General features: G+C 36.3%; 2 protein-coding genes across 2 annotated transcripts; both read right to left on the reverse strand.

Moving 5' to 3' along the window:
* Positions 1-1,267: 1,267 nt before the first annotated feature.
* Positions 1,268-2,278, reverse strand: LOC145113038 (uncharacterized). The gene has a single exon (XM_079049148.1). It carries the CDS (start codon positions 2,276-2,278, stop codon positions 1,268-1,270), a length of 1,011 nt encoding a protein of 336 aa, XP_078905274.1.
* Positions 2,279-13,195: 10,917 nt separating this feature from the next.
* On the reverse strand, positions 13,196-18,885 carry LOC145117351 (disease resistance protein RUN1-like). The gene is made up of 6 exons (XM_079053645.1): positions 18,225-18,885; positions 16,247-17,351; positions 15,859-16,155; positions 14,629-15,741; positions 13,578-14,522; positions 13,196-13,488 (listed from the first exon to the last, which is right to left on the reverse strand). The coding sequence occupies exons 1-5, from the start codon at positions 18,725-18,727 to the stop codon at positions 13,839-13,841; spliced, it is 3,702 nt and encodes a 1,233-aa protein (XP_078909771.1). The 5' UTR covers positions 18,728-18,885; the 3' UTR covers positions 13,196-13,488; positions 13,578-13,838.
* Positions 18,886-21,086: the final 2,201 nt, after the last annotated feature.

The following is a 21,086-nucleotide window of genomic DNA, read 5'->3' on the forward strand; positions in this document are numbered from 1 at the left end:
TGTTTTCCGAGTCTGGTAAGACTTTCTTCTCCGAGGACCACCATGAAGATGCTTCATCGAACACTACATCTCTTGAAGTGTAACATCTTCCGCTTGTTGGATCACAACACCTCCATCCTTTTCTTTGATTGTCATATCCAACAAATATACACCTGACTGCTTTCTTGTCAAACTTGCTACGTAAATGACTTGGTACAAATACGTAGCACACGCAGCCAAATACTCGGAAGTAGCTAACAGTAGGTTTCATGTTCCATAGTGTCTCAAATGGTGAGATAAAACCTAACCTTGGTTGGGGAAGTTTATTGATCACATGGGCAGCAGTTCACATTGCTTCAGCCTAAAATCTTCCTGGGACATTCTTCGCGTGTAGCAGGCTTCGACAAATTTCTGCAAGATGTCGATTCTTTCTATCAGCTACACCATTTTGTTGAGGTGTGTTGGCACATGTGAATTGATGACGTATACCACATTCTTACATATAGTGATTGAATTCTTCCGAGGTGTATTCTCCTCCATTGTCTGAGCGTAGACACCGAATCTTCTTTCTCACTTCTCCTTCGACCATTGTCTTGAATTCTAGAAACTTTGAGAATGTTTTAGATTTTTCTTTCATGAAGAAAACCCACACATATCTCGAATAATCATCAATGAACGTCACCATGTACCGCATCCTGCCAACTGATGTCTGTTTGACTGGACCGAATACATCCGAGTGAATTAACTCTAATGGTTTCTTTGCTCTAAAATTTGAGTCCTTGTATGGTAATTGATAAGCTTTACCATACTGGCATCCAACACAAACGACATCCGTTTTGACTTCAAGTTGAGGTAAGCCTTTAAGCATGGATTTATCCATTATTATCTTTAACTTGTGATAACCAACATGTCCCAACCGTGCATGCCATAGATCTGCTGTCTCGTTCTTACGAGTCTGGTCTACATAGGCAGACTCTACGGAGAGCACATACACGGACTCCACTCTCCGTCCTTCCATTGTTGGCTTTTATGATATTTTAAGATCTCGATAGACCTTCACATCTTGTGGGCCAAACAAGACGTAGTTGTCTGACGATGTTAGTTGCGATACCGACAACAAGTTCTTCTTCATACCTGGCACGTGATAGACATTATGTAGTGACACCATGTCAGATTTATTACGAGGCATGATTGTTGTTTTGCCAATCTGAGCAATTGGAAGTCGTGCATTGTTAGATGTAAGTACCATGCGACTCCCTTTGTACTCCTTCACGTCTTGTAGTTTGTTCTAATCACCAGTTATGTGATTAGAGCATCCTGAATCAACGATCCAGTCATTCTCATAGTTGATACGCTCTCCCATCATTGCTATGAGTGCCAACTCGTTTTCTTTTATTGCACATAATGCCTCAGCATCCCATTCATCCTCTATTTCCTTTTTGGAAGTTACGACATTGCTTTCCACAGACTTTTTCTTTGACCAACGATCCTTGGACATGTGGCCGCACTTTCCACAGTTGTTGCAGTTGCCTTTGAACGTCCTCCCCCGAGAACTCTTATTGTCGGTCTTTTGAGATCTCCATGGTTGTGAGGTTCCTGGCTGACTCTTCCCTTTGTCAGCATTTTTGTATCCTTCTTTAGAAGGTGGCCTGAAATTCCTCCGACTTTTACTTGTGTAGAGTGCTTCCTCTTCACTCTTCAGCGTGATGCCTCCCATTTCCTTAGCCATAGCTTCTTGGCTGGCCAACAAATTCTCAAACTCTACAAGTGATGGTTGAACGGGCCATCCTTGTACAACAGTAACGAAGCTTCTATATTCCGGCCTCAGTCCATGGATGATGATCCTCTTCATTCGAGCTTCTGCAATGAAGGATTGCGGATCTAGTTCAGTAATCTCTCGACATATCGACTTGACCTTGTGGAAATATTGAGCAATCTTCATGTCACGTTGTGAGATTGATAATAGCTCGTTCTCCAAAAGTTGTAGTCTCGTATCATTCTTCTTTGAGAAAAGCGTCACGAACGTGTCCCAAGCTTCTTTCGGTGTATTCTCATCCCGAATATGCTCCAACATCTCTTCTTCGATTGTGGTCTTCAAGTCAAACATTGTTTTGCCTGCTTTGATTTTCCATTTGCGCAAAGCGCCATTAACATCTTCCTCTGGTGGCGTAGTTTCGCTTCCACCAACGACCTCCCATAGATCTTGTCCTTGTAAGTAGGACTTCATACATGTTTCCCACGTTTTGTAGTTGTTGTTGTTGAGTTTCTTGATTCCTCCGACAACTTGGAGATCACCCATCGTGTTGGCAGTACCTAAGTAATAACAAACAAGCTAGTTTTGACACCAAACTTGCAGAGTCACAGACTACTCACGATACAAAGAGAATCACTCATTCTCACTATCAAGAAACATTGCTCTGATACCAGATTGTTGAACACGACTCTTTGTGTGGGAAACAACAAGACTTTTATTAAGACACTTAAGAAGAACCTACACTTTCTGAGACTACTATACACTTTGCTTTCATTGAGGCTTTCTTGGATGGTTTGGAGCAAATGAGCTCCATACATATTTATAGGCTTCTTAGGAAGGTTCAAAATACTAGTATACACTTACTATTTACTAGATTACTCTAGAACTATCTAACATACTCTATAAGCTTCCATATGTTTCTAGAATATTCTACCATGTTCTGGAGAGGTCTAGGTTGCTCCAGTGTCTTCTAGAATGATCCATAGTTGAATCGTGTGTTTGAATGAGACGGCAAGGTCTTCTTTTATAGTTGAATCGTGTAATGGAAACAAATCACTATGTCATTAATTACGCAATCAATGCGCCCATGCACGAGTTCGGTGTTTTTGGTCTACGAAATCCAAGATTTGCACCCCCCCCCCCTACGCGCGGGTAGGAATTATAGTAAAACCATAGACACAAGCTTGTAAGCCTTTCAAGCATTCAAGCTTATAAACCTTACTTGGTTTGGTCTTTCTACCAATGTGAGAATCATTCCCACATTCCTCTCTTTTTGCTAAACTTATTCTCAGATACCCATCTTTCACATATACTCTATAATATATTGTTTCGCAGTCCTCGTGGAGGAGAACACAAACCCACTTAGAGTTAGTTATATATACAACATATGTATATATTTATATATGTCCAAAGTTAGTAAAAATATAAATATTTATACTAAATTTTCCAACAATATGTAAGAATAACGACTTATCCGTGTCACATTTCAAATTTGTATAACTTATTTCTAGAACTTCCTGAATCTCAGGATCAGGATTGGCTGCCACCTGGCGCATTGTATCTTCCCATTCATCAATTGTCTTACCACATAAGGACGACCCCAATACTTTAAGAGCCAAAGGAAGGCGCTTGCAGTGGTGAACAAATACTTGTGATTGGCTAATGTAGGGTTCAACGGGTTGATGTTGATGAAAGGCATACAAACTAAAGAGCTCAATAGCGTCATCCGCTGATAATGTTCCAACAGAGCGGACCTGAGGATGAACTGTGAAGGCAGTTAACAAGTCCTTGTGCCTGGTTGTTATGATCACTTTACTTCCAGGATAAAACCTTTTCGATCCTAGTAACACATCCAACTGTTTCCTTGTTGCAACATCATCAAGGATAAGAAGTACCTTTTTGTTGGATATGGCTTTCGTAATCTTGTTGGTTCCTTCATGAACATTCCATATAATTTCTTCCTTATCACTTTAAAATTGTGGAAAGAAGCTGACTCTGCAAGCGACACATTTCCTTATCTTGATTCGACACCATCTTATTAATATCCGCGAGAAAACAACTGCCCTCATAGAAACTAGAGTTTGTGTTAAATATGCATTTGGCTATGGTTGTTTTCCCAATGCCCCCATCCCTGCAATGAGAAGGACTACTGCATCAGGTGACAGATCTTGTAACCATGATTCGATCGCATCAACGTCGTCCTTTGTTCCCACTAGTTTCTCCTCAATGTATAGGGCCTTGTAGTCCACCTTCTTTCTTATAACATTCACAATGTCGATTATGAATTCGGACTCGTACCTACATCAATTAAAGGTAAAGATAAAGCAATTAGATTTGTAATATTATTTTTTACTATATTCATTTTACATTAATACAAATAGAAATATATCTCTCTTTGTACCGACTAAGCCTAGAAAGCATAATATATATCTAAATTGATTCCGTATATAGTATTCTTTTACTTTACAAATGGTACCATATGAATAGAGATGCAACTTTATTTAAACAGTACAATCTTCAAAATCCAGTACCCTATCTTTCTCTTTTGTTGTATAAAGTTTTCTTCTCAAAATATTTACATTTATTGAATTCAAGAAAGAGGTTAAAGAAAAACTTATTTCTATTTTTTCTCAAAAAACTTATATAACTTTATTTTAGATATATACTTTCATGTATCCGATCCATTTAGATCACAAATCAATTCAAAAGGATGGGCTTATTAGATCAATGGATTAACTTGTTTCCATATAGAGGACGTCATATGCATGTCAGATCTAGATCAAGATCCAATCCTAAGTAACAAACCAGTGATTTTTTCCTATACAGTATAACTGGAAGCATACATACCCATCCCCAAGTACCATTCCTGTTAAAGTTGCAGCTTTTCTAAGAGAATCCTTCCATGCCCCCACCTTCTCCAACAATTTTTTCTTCTTTTCAAGATCTGTCTCTGCGTTGACTTTATCATCATACGCATCAAATGCGTCTTCAAAGCTTCCTCTTTGATTTCGAACTGTAGACAAATCGACTACAATAAATAATCGATAACTTCAAGATCGAAGTATAAAACCCAAATATCACGATAGCGATTCAACAGAATATAAAACTATTTGAATAATCAACCAAGAATAAATCGAACGATAAAAAGAAAAAACACACGATATTTACGTGGAAACCCAAATCGGGAAAAACCACGGGCGGAGGAAGCCGAGAACCAATTTACTATAATATTCAGTGTTTACAGAGATAGAGGAAAGAAAAAACAAATATATCAAACATATATTTGTATGAACATGAGAGAAAGATGAAGATGTAATTTGAGGTGTGGTGTTTTTAATAAGCTTGGTTTCATTTCCTTTTATAGGCAAATGAATGTATGAATTCAATTGTCTATTACCATCCAAGCTTGACAAACATGCTACCATCCATTCTTGACAAACATGCTACCACCCATTCTTGACAAATTAAAACCACATGTGTAGAATGGTATTCTAGAAATCATCCAATGTTGAAGTTTGAAGGAAACTTCCACAATCTCCACCTTGACTTCAAATGAGACAGGATGAAAAAACTTTAACTTGCACAATGATCATGCAAAACAGTTTATCAACAGCTCATCATACTCCAAATCTCTATAAGAATCTGCAAACACCATATGAGAAAAAATTGATTTTGAAAAGTAAATATACTTCCTCCACCACGAGCCTATCAGGCTCAAATGCGATCTGAAACACCCACCAAATCCAAACATGCTTTGAATTTGGCTATTGGAAGACTTTTAGTGAACATATCAGCAGGATTATCATTGGTGCTGATCTTGTTTACTGTAATATCGCCTTTAGCAATAACATCTCTGATGAAGTGATAACGAACATCAATATGCTTCGTTCGATCATGGAACATTTGATCCTTCGTCAGAAATATTGCACTTTGATTGTCACAAAAAACAGTGTTAACAGATAACTTGTTTGAAAGCTCACCTATCAACCGTTTCAACCAGAGGGCTTCCTTCACTGCTTCCGTAGCAGCCATGTATTCGGCTTCAGTGGTGGATAACGCTACAGTAGATTGTAACTGCGCTTTCCAGCTAACTGCGCAATCACCCAAAGTAAACACGTACCCTGTAATCGATCGTCTTTTATCCAAGTCCTTTGCATAATCGGAATCCACATAACCAAGTACTCCATTATCGGTTTTTCCAAACCGCAGACATAAAGAGGAAGTACCTCGCAAGTAGCGAAAAATCCATTTAACAGCAACCCAATGCTCCTTTCCTGGATTCGCCATGTATCTGCTCACCATGCTTACCGCATATGACAAATCTGGACGTGTACAAATCATAGCATACACAAGAGATCCTACAGCGCTGGAGTATGGTACCTTTGCCATGTATGCTATATCTTCTTCGGTGGTAGGACTTAAGGCGGATAGCTTGAAGTGGGCTGCGAAAGGAGTGCTGACTTCTTTTGCGTCATGCATATTGAAACGGTGCAGAACCTTCTCAATGTAGCTTTGTTGAGAAAGGTATAGAGTTCTTGCACTACGATCTCGCACTATTTCCATTCCTAGAATTTTCTTCGCAGCACCCAAGTCCTTCATATCGAACTCAGCATTCAACTGGTCTTTTATCTTTTGAATCTCCTTTATATTCTTCGCTGCAATTAACATGTCATCCACGTATAAAAGTAGATAGACCATTGAACCATCGTCACACTTTTTGTAGTAAACGCAGCTGTCGTAGGTGCACCTTTTCAGCTTGTGACTGGTCATAATTGAGTCAAACCTTTTATACCATTGTCGAGGAGATTGCTTGAGGCCATAAAGAGACTTCTTCAATTTGCACACGTAGCTTTCCTTGCCAGGAGCTACAAAACTTTCAGGTTGTTGCATATATATCTCTTCCTCAAGCACACCATTTAAGAATGTTGTAGTAACATCAAGTTGCTCTAATTCATAGTCATGAGAGGCAACTAATCCCAACAAGACACGTATTGACGTGTGTTTCACAACTGGAGAGAAAATGTCGGTATAATCGATACCTGGGATTTGACTGTAGCCTTTGGCTACCAAACGAGCTTTATATCTTGGTTTGTCACCAGGGTGGATAGCCTCCTTCAACTTGTAGACCCATTTGCACTTAACTGTCTTCTTACCCTTTGGAGCTGGAACGAGATCCCATGTGCCATTTTTCTGAAGAGATTCCATCTCCTCGTGCATGGCAACCATCCACTTATTAGAATGTTTGGATTGAATGGCCTCGTTGTAGCTTATGGGCTCCAGAACAGACTCAACTTCATTGGCAACTGTAAGTGCATAAGCGACAGAATTGGCTTGAACATATCTCTTTGGAGGTACAATCTGTCTGCGAGGTCTATCTCTTGCAATGGAGGGACTGTGAGGTTGGCTTGGAGCTTCGGCTGGCTCATGAGAAGAGGAATATTGATTATTCGAGGGTTGAGAAACCTCGACACCTTCATGAGACTGGTCCTCGAAAGATGAATTTAAAGGAAACTCCACCTCCACTCGAACTTTGTCTTTTTCCGAATTTTCATTTTCTCTGGTCTGAATGTTGGAGACAGGATGAAGCATGGCTTTTTCATCGAAGGTCACATCTTTAGATGTCAAAACCTTGCTTACCTCCGGGCTCCATAATTTGAACCCTTTAACACCTGTCGGATATCCGAGAAAGACGCATTTAATTGCCCTCGGTTCCAATTTACCGTTATCAACTCGGGCATATGCTGGACATCCAAATGGAATCAATTTCATGTAATCAGCAGGTTGGCCGGACCAAAGCTCAAATGGGGTCTTCTTTTGAATAGCACGAGAAGGGGAACAGTTGATAATGTAGCATGCGGTTGAAGCGGCCTCGGCCCAAAAAGACTTCGGCAACTTCGAATGAGATAACATGCATCGGACCTTCTCCATGATGGTGCGGTTCATACGTTCCGCTACGCCGTTCTGCTGTGGTGTATGAACTACGGTGCGATGCCTCGTAATTCCTTCCCTACGGCAATAGGAGTTGAATTCTTCAGAACAAAATTCAAGTCCATTATCAGTACGAAGGTATTTCACTTCAAAACCTGATTGCTTTTCAACCAATACTTTCCAATCTCTAAAAGTTTGGAATACTTCTCCCTTTGACTTCAAGAAGAACGACCATACCTTTCTTGAGAAATCGTCAATGATCGTGAGCATATAAGAGGCTCCACCTTTCGATGTAACCTTCGCTGGTCCCCATAAATCAGAGTGTATGTAGTCAAGTGGCCCTTTCGTCGTATGTTTGCCACCGATAAAACTCACTCGCTTCTGCTTTCCAAATACACAATCTTCACAGAATTCAAGTTCGATTGATTTGTGCTCCCCGAGCAACCCCCTTCGACTTAGTTCATTCATACCATGGTATGACATGTGAGCGAGCCTGAGGTGCCATAGACGAGAGCGATCAACGTTGGAGAGGGATTTAGAACATACCGAGACTTCGCCGGAGATAACTTGCCCATCCATAATGTAAAGGTTTGCGGATTTTCTAACTCCTCGGATGACCACAAAACCTTCCTTGAAAATATGGAGTTTCCCGTCTTTGCCAACAAACTCGTAACCTTTCTTCTCGAAAGTACCGAGACTTAGTAAATTTCGCCTAAGACCGGATACGTGCTTCACATCTTGAATCGTTCGAACAACGCCATCGAACATGCGGAACCTGAGTGTACCCCGTCCAATAATACGACACGAAGTGTCGTTACCCATTAGAACGTGGCCTTCGTTAACCTTTTCATATGAATGAAAAACGCTTCGGTTGGAGCTCATATGAAAAGTACACGCTGAATCAAGTACCCACTCACTCGTGGTCATTAAACCGTAGTCTGAAACGGATAGAAGCTCGCCATCGGAACCAGTTTCGGCAACATCGGCTTCAACGGTGTTATTGGTTGTTTTTCCCTTTGCGATTGCCTTTGCTTTCTCCTTGTTCTTTAACTTGAAACATTCATCGATCAGATGTCCCTTCTTGTGGCAATAATTGCAATACTTGCGATTGGCTTTGGACTTAGATCTAGATCGGTTTTGTGAAGAGCTACCTCTCTCGTTAGGTCTCCCTCTGATGTTGAGACATTCGGCTTTAGAATCGCTGCTACTGTTCCCAACTATCTGCTTCATCTTTTCCTTTGAATCAAGAGCAGTCATTACCTCGTCAAGGACAAGAGTGTCCCGAGAATAGATAATGGTGTCACGAAAGTGATCGTAGGAGTCTGGGAGAGAAGATAATAAAAATAACGCCAAGTCTTCATCTTCGTATTTGACGTCCATATTCTCCAGATTTCCTACAAGCTCTTTAAAGGTAGAGAGGTGATCAGACAAAGAACTACCTTCACCCATCTTTAGGTTAAAAAGTCGTTGCTTCAAGTGTAGCTTGTTGGGCAAGCTTTTCGTCATAAGTAGCTGCTCGAGTTTTAGCCAGAGAGCCGCTGCGGATGTCTCTTTCAACACATCTTGGAGAACGTCGTTAGAAAGATGCAGACGGATCTGCGACGACGCCTTCAGATCTTTCATCTCCTTTTCCTCAGTCGACCAAGTTGCCGGCATTTTCTCCATTCCTAATAGTGCTTTGTGGAGATCCATTTGGATCAACACATCTTTCATCCTTACTTGCCAGAGAGGGAATCTTGTGTTTCTGTCAAGTAAAGGAATATCGTACTTCATCGATGACATGGTTGAAAATAGTTTTTACGAATCGTTATCGGAAAACCCGGATAGCTCTGATACCAATTGTAGACAAATCGACTACAATAAATAATCGATAACTTCAAGATCGAAGTATAAAACCCAAATATCACGATAGCGATTCAACGGAATATAAAACTATTTGAATAATCAACCAAGAATAAATCGAACGATAAAAAGAAAAAAACACGCGATATTTACGTGGAAACCCAAATCGGGAAAAACCACGGGCGGAGGAAGCCGAGAACCAATTTACTATAATATTCAGTGTTTACAGTGTTTACAGAGATAGAGGAAAGAAAAAACAAATATATCAAACATATATTTGTATGAACATGAGAGAAAGATGAAGATGTAATTTGAGGTGTGGTGTTTTTAATAAGCTTGGTTTCATTTCTTTTTATAGGCAAATGAATGTATGAATTCAATTGTCTATTACCATCCAAGCTTGACAAACATGCTACCATCCATTCTTGACAAACATGCTACCACCCATTCTCGACAAATTAAAACCACATGTGTAGAATGGTATTCTAGAAATCATCCAATGTTAAAGTTTGAAGGAAACTTCCACACGAACATCAGATGGTTCCACTTTATAGAACACAGGTACAACTTCATGTTTAACGGACAAAGTCTCGTGTTCCTTAATAATCATCATAACCTCATTGAGACACCACTCAGAGGATGCATAGTCGTTGGAGAAGACAATGAGTGAAAGTGCTGACTCATGGATGGCTTTATTTAGCTCTGGCTCCAGCAGTTTTCCTCTCTCCATTGCATCATCATCCCGGAAAGTACGGAGTCCTGCTTGCTTCAAGGCTGTATAGAGATGATCTGTAAAACTCTTACGGGTGTCTTCACCTCGGAAACTTAAAAAAACATCATAACTAAAACAAGGTTGAGCAGTAGCCATGGGAGAAGATGAAGAAGAAGCCAATGATTAAAGTAGAGACAAGAGTGTTGGAATGGAAAAGTTGATATTAAGTCCACTTGAATCTTCAGCAATAACTGGTACCAGCCCCACATATTATAAATTCCTATCATTCACATGGAAAGAAATAACTTTAGGTAGGGCCCATTGCATTAATATTGGAAAATATGGATGATCTCACATTTTTTTATTCCTCTGACTTCCACAGTTGGTAGCTCACCTTGAACTCAATGTTCCATAACCAGCCCAACTTTGCAGGGTTTTTGTGCAGTAGAAAATGCTGCATAAGTGATTGAACTCAGTGTAATGTGTAATTACAGTAATGTTAATGGGGCTTAACTGAAGCTCTTGCTAACTACAAATACTACTCTGTTCGGAGAACAAACAAATAAATAAATACGTGTTTTCCCTGTGGCTACATGTACTACTAAATTTAAGAGTTGAAAATCTAGAAAGGGATGACTGGAAAACAAAGGAAAAACTGCTGCCTGCCAATGGAGCAAGTGGAAGAGGGCCGAATGGCCATTTAAAACTTACCTTTTAGATCAAAACTAAGATTATAGACTCTAAATAAACAAAAAAAAAGGCACACATCACAGCTTCACTTAGGGAATTGGATACAATTGATAGAGATTTGTTGTACAGAGGAAATGCTTCTGAAGCCACCATTCAATACACATCACCGCTTCAATTAGGAAACTTCAACACGTTATAGCATCCTACTTTAAAAGTTTTGTTAGCATTACCTAGATGGTATATATATCATACTACCATAATAGCATATTTACAATACCTTCAGTTAATATCAACATTCCAAGTGTTCAACAGCTTACCTTGTCAATTTACGGGCGTTGCAATAAATCATAAACTTCAAGAATCTAGGTTAGTAATTGCTGAAATCTTTTGTGTATTTGTTGTTACCTGACAATTTTAACAACTTTTAGAACAAAAGATTCAACATGCATCAAGATTCACCAATGAAGCTTTTCAAAATTTATCAACCCTAATTATGTCGAAGTTCAAGATTAAGGTAAGAAAGTGGTATACCTTAAAACTTCTCTGATCCGAAATCACCCAAAAATGGAAGAAATGGAAGGAACTGATGAAGTATTAAGGAAATCTCAAAGAACTGATTTGAGCCCAAAACGACAGGTTTTTACCATATTTGGCGTCTTAGAAAGTTGGCTAATAAAAGAGATCTTTTCTAGGCTTAAAGTCCTATTTAGAAAATAACTTTTTTATAAAAGATCTTTTCTCAAAAGTAAAAGTTTAAAATGTGTTTGGATGTAAAAAAAAAGGCAAAAGTTGTTTTTCAAAAGGCAAAAGTTGTTTTTCAAAAGGCAAAAGTTCCAAAAGTCAGAGATTGTGGCTTTTTGAATCACGTTCTTTTCCCTTTACCCAAAAGTTGTTTTCAAAAGATCTTTTTTCCTTTCCAAACAACTTTTCAATTTTTTTGACTTTTTGGAAAAGTAAAAAGCCAAAAAGTTGTTTTTAAAGCAATCACAAACACCCTCTAAGAGTCATGGTGCTCGACATGAACGTGGTGTCCCATGTCACGACCTCCATGATACTTACAAGTTTCAACGGTAATGCAAAGTGTAAAGGGATAAAACTATGTTATTCCCGGTATGACCATGACTATTTAGTATTTATATTCAACCTTGACCTCAATCTATAAATCGAGGCTTGTTGTAATCAAATTGATTTATTTAGGACGATTTGAAATATTTTGTTTAAGAAAAAAAAACCCAACTGACAAATTATGTTTTACTCAATTTGGTCACTGAACTTACGTTGTTACAATTCTTTGGTATTGAAGTCGCTCACAACATGGAGAAAGTTGAATAAATGAATAAAACCTGAAACATGCAATAGCACTAGAAACAGTACCTCTAATCTTTCACAACTATAGCATCATGTTCATGTGAAGCTGGGACCAAAATTCATGGGAATATGCTAATATTACACTTGTTGTAAGCCTTTCGGAAGAAATTTTTAGCCTTTATGCGGTTCATCTTTATTTTAGCATTCGAAATGGTCTTCGCAGAATATAAATAGTTTAAAACTAGTTACATGCACAAAAGTAGATTTAAGGTATGCCTCTTTCCATTTAAAGGATTGAATCAACTATAAATAATGAATAAAATCAACTACATATGTTCAATGGAAACACCTGAACAAGGAAAGTCAGGGTCGTCCACTCTTCCCCTGTTCCTATCCTCTGTTTTCTTTCTAAGAGCTAATTAAGTTTTTTCTTACATGAAAGATTTCAAGTATGTTTGAAACAACAAATCAATCTAATAATTATGGAAACAACATGATTCTTTACTTGTATAGAAACCCTTTATTTGTGATTGTGGGCATCGGTAAATAGTCATGATCATACTTGGGGAGTAACAACAACATTCCTTTTATCCCATTCTGCTTGAATCCCAGAATGTGTAAGAAACAACAAACATAAGTGAATCAACACCAAAAACAATGGTTTATTAGTTTCGCCAGGTTCTTTATCTTTCAATCTCCACAGCAAGCCTCTATCAACATTTGTGCACCAACTAAAAGTGATTAGAGGGCAATTCCCCTTACAACTATCCATGAAATTGTAACAAAAGTCTAGCAATAAAAAGTTTTTGGATGAAACAGCAATGCAAAACTTAATTTAATCAAAATACATGTTGATGTATTGCACTAAAAAGGAACAAAAGTAAAAAGAGAAACAAAAATGATCAAATAAAAAGAGACCAGTTATTAAGATTCTTCTAAAAAACATAAGGAACTTTCATATAAAACAAGCTATAGATCTCGTATAACCAATATAAAAATATATTCAAGCTACTGCCACAATTTGTGATTTTATAATGAGTTTCTCTAATTTTTTCATGGACATGACATATCAATAAAATTTAGAAAAGATACATTCTCTAATAAGTTAATCCAAAATACAGATCCACCTCAAGATGGTAAATGATGCCACTCCACACATGAAAGTTACAAATGGACCAACAATGTGATCTCCATTCTCCACACACCAATAGATTGACTCACTTGCAAATAGATGTTCTGAAACACATGTGCTGAATATTCCAAACTCATGTAACACCTGCGACAAACATTCCATTTGTTATTTAGTTTGATTGTCAGCAATACCCTAAAACATATATGCAAACCAGAGAGAGATAGAGAAAGCACCTGAATTTTGCTCTCAACTTTGTCTATTGATTAAAGCTTATAGTGACCCACCATTTCACACATTTTTTTGGCAGACCATTGTCATGCTTGATCAAACACAAGGTGTATCCTACAAGACAGAAGGAGTTTCCCAGCAGCACTGATATGGCATCCAAGAAGAAAATTAATTTTCCACATCCAAGAGGAAACAAGAGACATAATCTTTGACTTTTAATTGGCTTAATTTTGTGGATGCCTTCATTTGATAGAGTAACAAGAAAACTAGAAACGTGCAATGTTTGAACCTTGAATCCCCTTTATGAAATACCGCGTGTCAACCACTAGGCTCCTGTCTTGGGGGCTATTAATGGGGTATGAGATTGTTGGTCTCTCCCATTTTTCCTTTCTTGCATTATATTCCAGATGGTCATCTCGGAACACATGTTTCTTCCCCGGGAAAACATAATGCGATATATCTTTATCCATTCTATCAGTCCACAACATTTGATCAAAGACATTGACATCATGAGCCTCCTTTCTTTCTTCATCAAGTAATTCTTCATAATCTTCGTATATAAGGTTTATACAACATTCCTCTACACGTATTATACGAGAAAAGACACGTATGATGATTTCATCTCCACCCTCCAACAGATTGCCACACCTCCAAAGGCTTAACAATGCGAAATTTCCTGCATTCTTACGGATATTTTGATCTCTTTTAAAGTAACTCCACAGCAAATCTTTGGTCTTGTTTTGTACTCCAATCTCCAGATCAAGACCCATTTGCAAGAATGATAGAGAAAGAACGACACACATATTAAAGCCAATTATTCTCAAACTATTACTATACAAAGGAACTTTAAATGAAATTCGTGAGCCCATTTCTTTATATGTGAAGCAGGAATAAGAAGGGGTTTGTTTTTCTGAAACAAATGTGCTGAATATGCCAAACTCATGGAACACCTGTGACACACTCACACGGACACCTTATTAGTTATTGAGTAATTTGATTCTCGGCATTAGCTTATAAAACAAATATACAAAGCAGAGATAGAGAAAGAGAAAGCACCTCAAGATCCAACTCCATTCCTTCACATGCATTTGATTCTAATCCCAGATACCGTATAATTTTCCTCTCAACTTTATCTATTAACTGAATCTTATAACGACCCGTGATCTCACACAATTTAGGGCAGTTCATGTGGTGCACTACGGTCCTTGAATTTTCTGCAGGCTGTACTTTTTCCAAGGATTCATTGTCATTGACAAACAGCTCATTGACGGAATTTGGGAGACCTAGAACTGATTGGAGTTTTGAACAATGTGAGACTCTCAGCTCTTCAATTCTCGGTAGGGTTTGAACACATTTTGGTAAGAAGGTTATATTGTTGCCATCTATATTCAACTTCACGAGTGAGACCAGGCTACCCCATTCATCTGGGAAAGAATTGACAAAGAGATAGGAGTGTGACAAATTCACTTCCGTTAAAAAGGAAAGTGATGAAAAAGAATCCAAGCACTGATCGACCCTTCCAAGAACTCCACAACCACACATTTGAAGCGAGTCAAGGGATCTAGGTAAGCACGGAAGATCCCTCAAGCTTATACAATAGCTTAGATCTAATGAGTATAGTTGCGTAAGGTTTGCAAACGATCCAAGAACTTCAAGGTTTTTGCAACCATACAATTTAAGATAATTAAGGGATCTAGGTAAGCATGGAAGATTTCTCAAGCTTTCACAATTGGTTAGATCTAATGAGTATAGTCGTGTAAGGTTTGCAAACGATCCAAGAACTTCAAGCTTTTTGCATCCATTCATATAAAGCCATTCAATGGAACTAGGCAAGCACCAAAGATTCCTCAAGCTTTCACAATCGCTTAGATCTAATGAGCCTAGTTTTGTAAGGTCTGCAATCGATCCAAGAACTTCAAGCTTTTTGCAACCAGATATTTGAAGCGATTCAACGGATCTAGGTAAGCATGGAAGATCTCTCAAGCTTCTACAATTGGTTAGATCTAACGAATTTAGTTTTTTAAGGTGTGGAATCAATTCACCAACCTTGATTAAACTCCAACAATGTCTCAGGATCAAGCTCTCCAGATTAGGGAATCCGCCAAAATCAGGGGTTTCAATCAGGTCAAATGAATAGCTAAGATTAAGGATTTTTAAGGATCCAATGTACTGTGACAAGAAAAACCACAATCATATAAAGAACTTTCTACATAAACATCTTATAAAATAATAATTTGATAACTAACAAACACTCCAAAACTGAAATGGTGATGCAAGAAGACATACCATGAAGTTATCCCAAACACGTGTTAATTTGCTGTAGCTCATGTCAAGTATCACCAACTTCTCCAATGAAATGTCACCTGGTATAGCTTTTAGAGAAAATCCATGCCAACTCAACAATCGTAACTTTCTGGGAAACTTCTTGTATTTCCCAGAAAATACTACATTTTTAAGTTGAAGTAGAATTAGACTCTTCATCTTCTCCAGGGCACTAATTTGGAAATATGCATCATCATCTCTTGATTCGGCTTCCATGAACTTTTGTATATCAAGCGTGAGTCCTTCTACAGTTTCTGTACCCTAGTTAAGAAATTCAAAAAGGTAAACTAGCTATGGCTCAACATGCATGATTACTTAAGTAATAATATACAAAAGGGGTGTGTAAGCATACGGTATGGTCTTGCAACACATTAATACAGTCCTGATGATCCCACAATCTACTTCTTTTCCCAGGTTCCTTTTCTGATTCCTGGCGAACAACTTCTCGTCCCATCTCCTTGATTAATTGATGCATCATCACTCTCCCATCTTCAACATAAACTAGACATCTATCCATTAGATTCTTGATCCCAACAATAGGGTGTAGATTACATTCAGTCAATAATTTCACAATGTAGTCTCTTTCCTCACCCTCGAGGAAGAAAGCAATATGCAAGAATAAACCTTTATCCTTGTCATCTGCCAAAGTTTCATAGCTTATTTGTAGAACTTCTTGAATCTCACGATGAGGAATTGCAGCCAGTTTGTGAATTGCATCTTCCCATTCATCATTTGTCTTTTCACGTAGGGAAGATCCCAATACTTTAAGAGCCAAAGGAAGGCCATTGCAGCGCTGAACAACTAATTCTAAGTGGACAATATAGGGTTCAACGGGTTGGTGTTGACCAAACGCATGCAAACTAAGGAGTTCAGTAGCGTCGCCCATGGATAATGTTCCAAGGGAGTGAACCTTACCATGATCTTTGAAAGCAGTCAACAACCATGTGTGCCTAGTTGTTATGACCACTTTACTTCCAGGATAAAACCTTTTCGGTCCTAGTAAGGCATCTAACTGTTCCATTGTTGCAACATCATCAAGGATAAGAAGTACCTTTTTGTTGGATATGGCATTTGTCACCTTATTGGTTCCTTCATCAACATTCCATATAGTTTCTTCTTTTTCACTCCTTAAAATAGTGGAAAGAAGCTGACTCTGGAAGCGATTGAGTGTACTATTTTTATTTGACGTCTCCTTATTAATGTCTGCCAGAAAGCAACTACCATTGTAGTTTCGAAAGTTTAAGTTAAATATGCATTTGGCTATGGTTGATTTCCCAATGCCTCCCATCCCATCAATTAGAAGGACTACTGCATCAGGTGACCGATCTTCTAACCATGATTGGATCTCAGCAAGATGGTCCTTTATTCCCACTAGTTTCTCCTCAATGTGTAGGGCCTTGTTGTCCACTTTCTTTATTACAACATTTAGAATATTGATTATGAATCTGGACTCGTACCTAGAAAGTTCAAATTAAAGAAATTAGATTTGTAATGTACTTGTTTATTATACAAATGATGATATATACCATATGTATGAATGAAAGATGCATCTTTATTTGAACAATACAATCTTCAAAATCCTATATCCTATCTTTATCTTTTAAAGTTCAAAGTAATGGAAAAATTGTTGAGAATATGAGAGTAAATCTCAATCATTAATTTTTGACAACTTATTTTATTGAAAAACCAATATATCAAAATTCATGAATTTTCATTCTCTGTAAATAAACATTTATCTTTATATAGTCTTTTTTAGTATAGATACAAAATTTTTATTTTCTTATATCAGCTCTAGTCATAACTCATAAGTATTATTCATATTTGAATAAACTCTATATATGATTTTTATTCATATGTAATAATATTGTTAAGACCAATTGTACTAAAAATTGAATGCAATGTGTATTCACATGTAAATAATATACATGAGCAAATCTCATGTAAAAAGTATATAGTATATAAAAAATATATCAATATTAATGTTGATTTATAGAGAATATAAGCTTATAAATTTTGATTATTGCGGAAATTTTTTTGATAAAAATAACACTAAAAAATGGAAGTCTTCTAAAATACTTTTATTATTTTTTATTTATTGTATTCAAGAAAGAGGTTGAAGAAAAAATTATTTCTATTTTTCCAAAATACTCATAATTTTATTTTGAATATTTTTATAGATCCAATCCATATAGACACGAGTCAACTGGATCAACGGATTAGTTTGTTTACATATAAATGGATCTCATGTGAGATGAGGATCAAGATCCAATTCTAAATAACACACTAGTTAGTGATTTTTTTCTTTACAGGATTTAAGGAAGCATGCGTACCCATCTTTATATACCAATCCTGTAAAGGTTGCAGCTTTGTTAAGAGAATCTCTCCATGCCCCCACCTTCTCTAACAATTTTTTCTTCTTTCGAAGGTTTGTTTCTACGTTGACTTCATCATCATACACATCAAATGCGTCTTTAAAGCATCCTGTTTGATTTCGAACATCAGATGGTTCCACTTTGTAGAACACAGGTACGAATTGATGTTTACAGGATGAAGTCTCGTGTTCTTCAATAATCATCATAACCTCATCGAGACACCATTTGGATGATGCATAGCCTTCTGAGAAAACAATGAGTGAAATTGCAGACTCGTGGATGGCTTTCTTCAGTTCTAGCTTCAGCATTTTTCCTCTCTCCATTGAATCATTGTCCCGGAAAGCGCGGATTCCTGCTTGCTTCAAGGCTGTATAGAGATGATCTGTGAAACCGTTACGAGTGTCTTCGCCTCGAAAACTTAAAAAAATATCATAACTAAAACAAGGTTGAGCAATAGCCATGGAATTAGATGAATGATGTCAACGTGGTAAGATCTGAGAAGAAGTTTGGAATGAGAAAAGTCAGATATCAAGTCTACATGAACCGTATAAGAGCATCCGCGCCGGTTCTCTGATATGTCAAAGGAATTCCATACTCACTTTGAAAGCCGCGTATAGGAAAATATTATTTCAAAAATCGAAAGACTTGCAAGATGGTTGATGGTCCCACTCCCACTTATAATAATACATTGCAAGCCATGGATGATTCCCTGTAGCATCTTAAATTATATATAGTTGTTTAAAATAATTATGTTATTATATTAATATTAGGTTTAAACCCATGTAACATAACATAGATAATAATAACAACATAGTATAACACTTATTTGCAGTTCAAAAATTACCATAAAATTAATTAGTAGGTAAAACTGAACAATGGTAATTTTTATAATCGATGCAAATCCATATCTTATTGAATGACAATAAATTTTGTGTGGTAATTAGATGTGTATGTTCTGAAGGATCGATAATAAAATTCAAAATCAAAAAAATTTCCTTCCTGAAATTTTGAGATTAGGATAAGCAAATCATAAATGCATTATTGATTTGAAATTGATTGTGCAAAGAAAGGAAAGAATGGAGAGAAGAAATAGAAAAAGTGATTGTGTTAGAGAAGGAAAAAAATGATTGAAGAACCAATAGGAGGAGCAAAGAAAGAAATCGGTGGAAGTAATATTGGGAGAAACTGTGATAGCTATTTTGAAGGATAATCCCTTATTTCTTTGGATTTTGTTTATCGATATATATATATTTATTGTAACATTTTGAAATTCAAATTCTATAAATTTTAGAGATTGAAGGGTATAATAGGTAATTCACATTGAAAGTTTTTAGGTTACAAAGATGTCACGTGACAAAAAAAATATTCTTTTATTATTAGAATATAGGATAGGATTAACATAATAATTTTTATATTAAGTTTATATATATATAATATCAACTATTTTGAAAAATATTACCCAATGACATGTACTGTTGTTCGTGCATGAATAAAACTGAATATTATTCTCGATTTAGTGTTATTTTTTAATAATTGTTATGGTCGCCCAATTTAAATATATATATATATATATATATATATATATATATATATATATATATATTTGAAAAATCTAGTATGCTCAAAAATAATATTAAAGTGATATTGTTAATTAACATATGATACTAATGGATCACATTAACAACAACCTGATAAAATTGATTGTTTATTAAAAATTGATTTTAATAAATATTCAATAAACTCTTATAATTAAATTGAAAATTATTTATTTCTTGAAAGTAATAATTTTCATTAGTAAGTAACATTACATAATTTACATGGTATGAATTAATAAGTCATGCATAACATTTTAGACTAGATTAATTCTTTTGTCTTTTACAAAAAAATAAAAGTTTATATTTTATAAACTTGGTTTATAAAATATAAAAGCTTTGTCTTCTTTTGCCTTTCTTATTTTATAAGTTATGGAAGAAAAGTGAAGTCATGAGCTTTTGATTAGTTTAATCAAAAGCATGGCTTGTCTTAAAGGTATGAGAGACAAACTAGTTTTAGGGACATAAGTGTTTAACTAGTTAAGGACTTGTGTGTAATAGATGTGCTTTTAAGAAAGGCTTTCATCATCTTTCTTCCTTGTCTAGTCAAAACTATAAGTAGTATGTACACATGCATTCTCTCTTAATTTTGTTCATCTTTGGAAGATAAACTCTCTTGCTTTTGCTTTGTTGAACTTCATATTGGTTATGAACTTCAAGCTTAAGAGTTTTATACAAAAGAACTAGCATTCTACATCAAGTTGAATAATTGTTAGTGTCTCAAAGTTCATCATTCTTCATCAACTTCCAAGCCTCCCAAGAGGACCCAAAGAACTACAAAGGTTGTGATTTCTTCATCTCTTCTTTGGTTGGTGTTTAAATCTTTTTACAACTTGCAAGATGATCATTGGTGGGTTTAAACTTGTTTTATGTTTATTCATATCATCAAGTCTTTCGTTGCCATAATTTTTTTCTTTTAAAAAAATCAGAAAAAACCAAAGTTTTTAAAACTTAAATCTCTACAAAATGAGCACAATCATGAAAATTTGGAAAAAAAAATATTTTTTATTTTTTTATTTTTATAAAAAAACAAAAACAAATTTCTCCAAAAATTATAAAAATTTAAGGGATACTTCTACTCAATATAATATTGACTTTGTAAAAAAATTGAAAATTAGTTTTTGAAGTATTTATTTTTAATTTTAAGAAATATTAGTTTTAAAAAAAATGTTGAACATAATATGATCCAAAATGTGATGATTCAAAAAAAAAACTTTTGATTCAACTT

Source organism: Lactuca virosa, chromosome 5 (assembly GCF_052849685.1).
Source record: "Lactuca virosa cultivar CGN04683 chromosome 5, Lactuca_virosa_CGN04683_v6, whole genome shotgun sequence".
Lineage (NCBI taxonomy): Eukaryota > Viridiplantae > Streptophyta > Magnoliopsida > Asterales > Asteraceae > Lactuca > Lactuca virosa.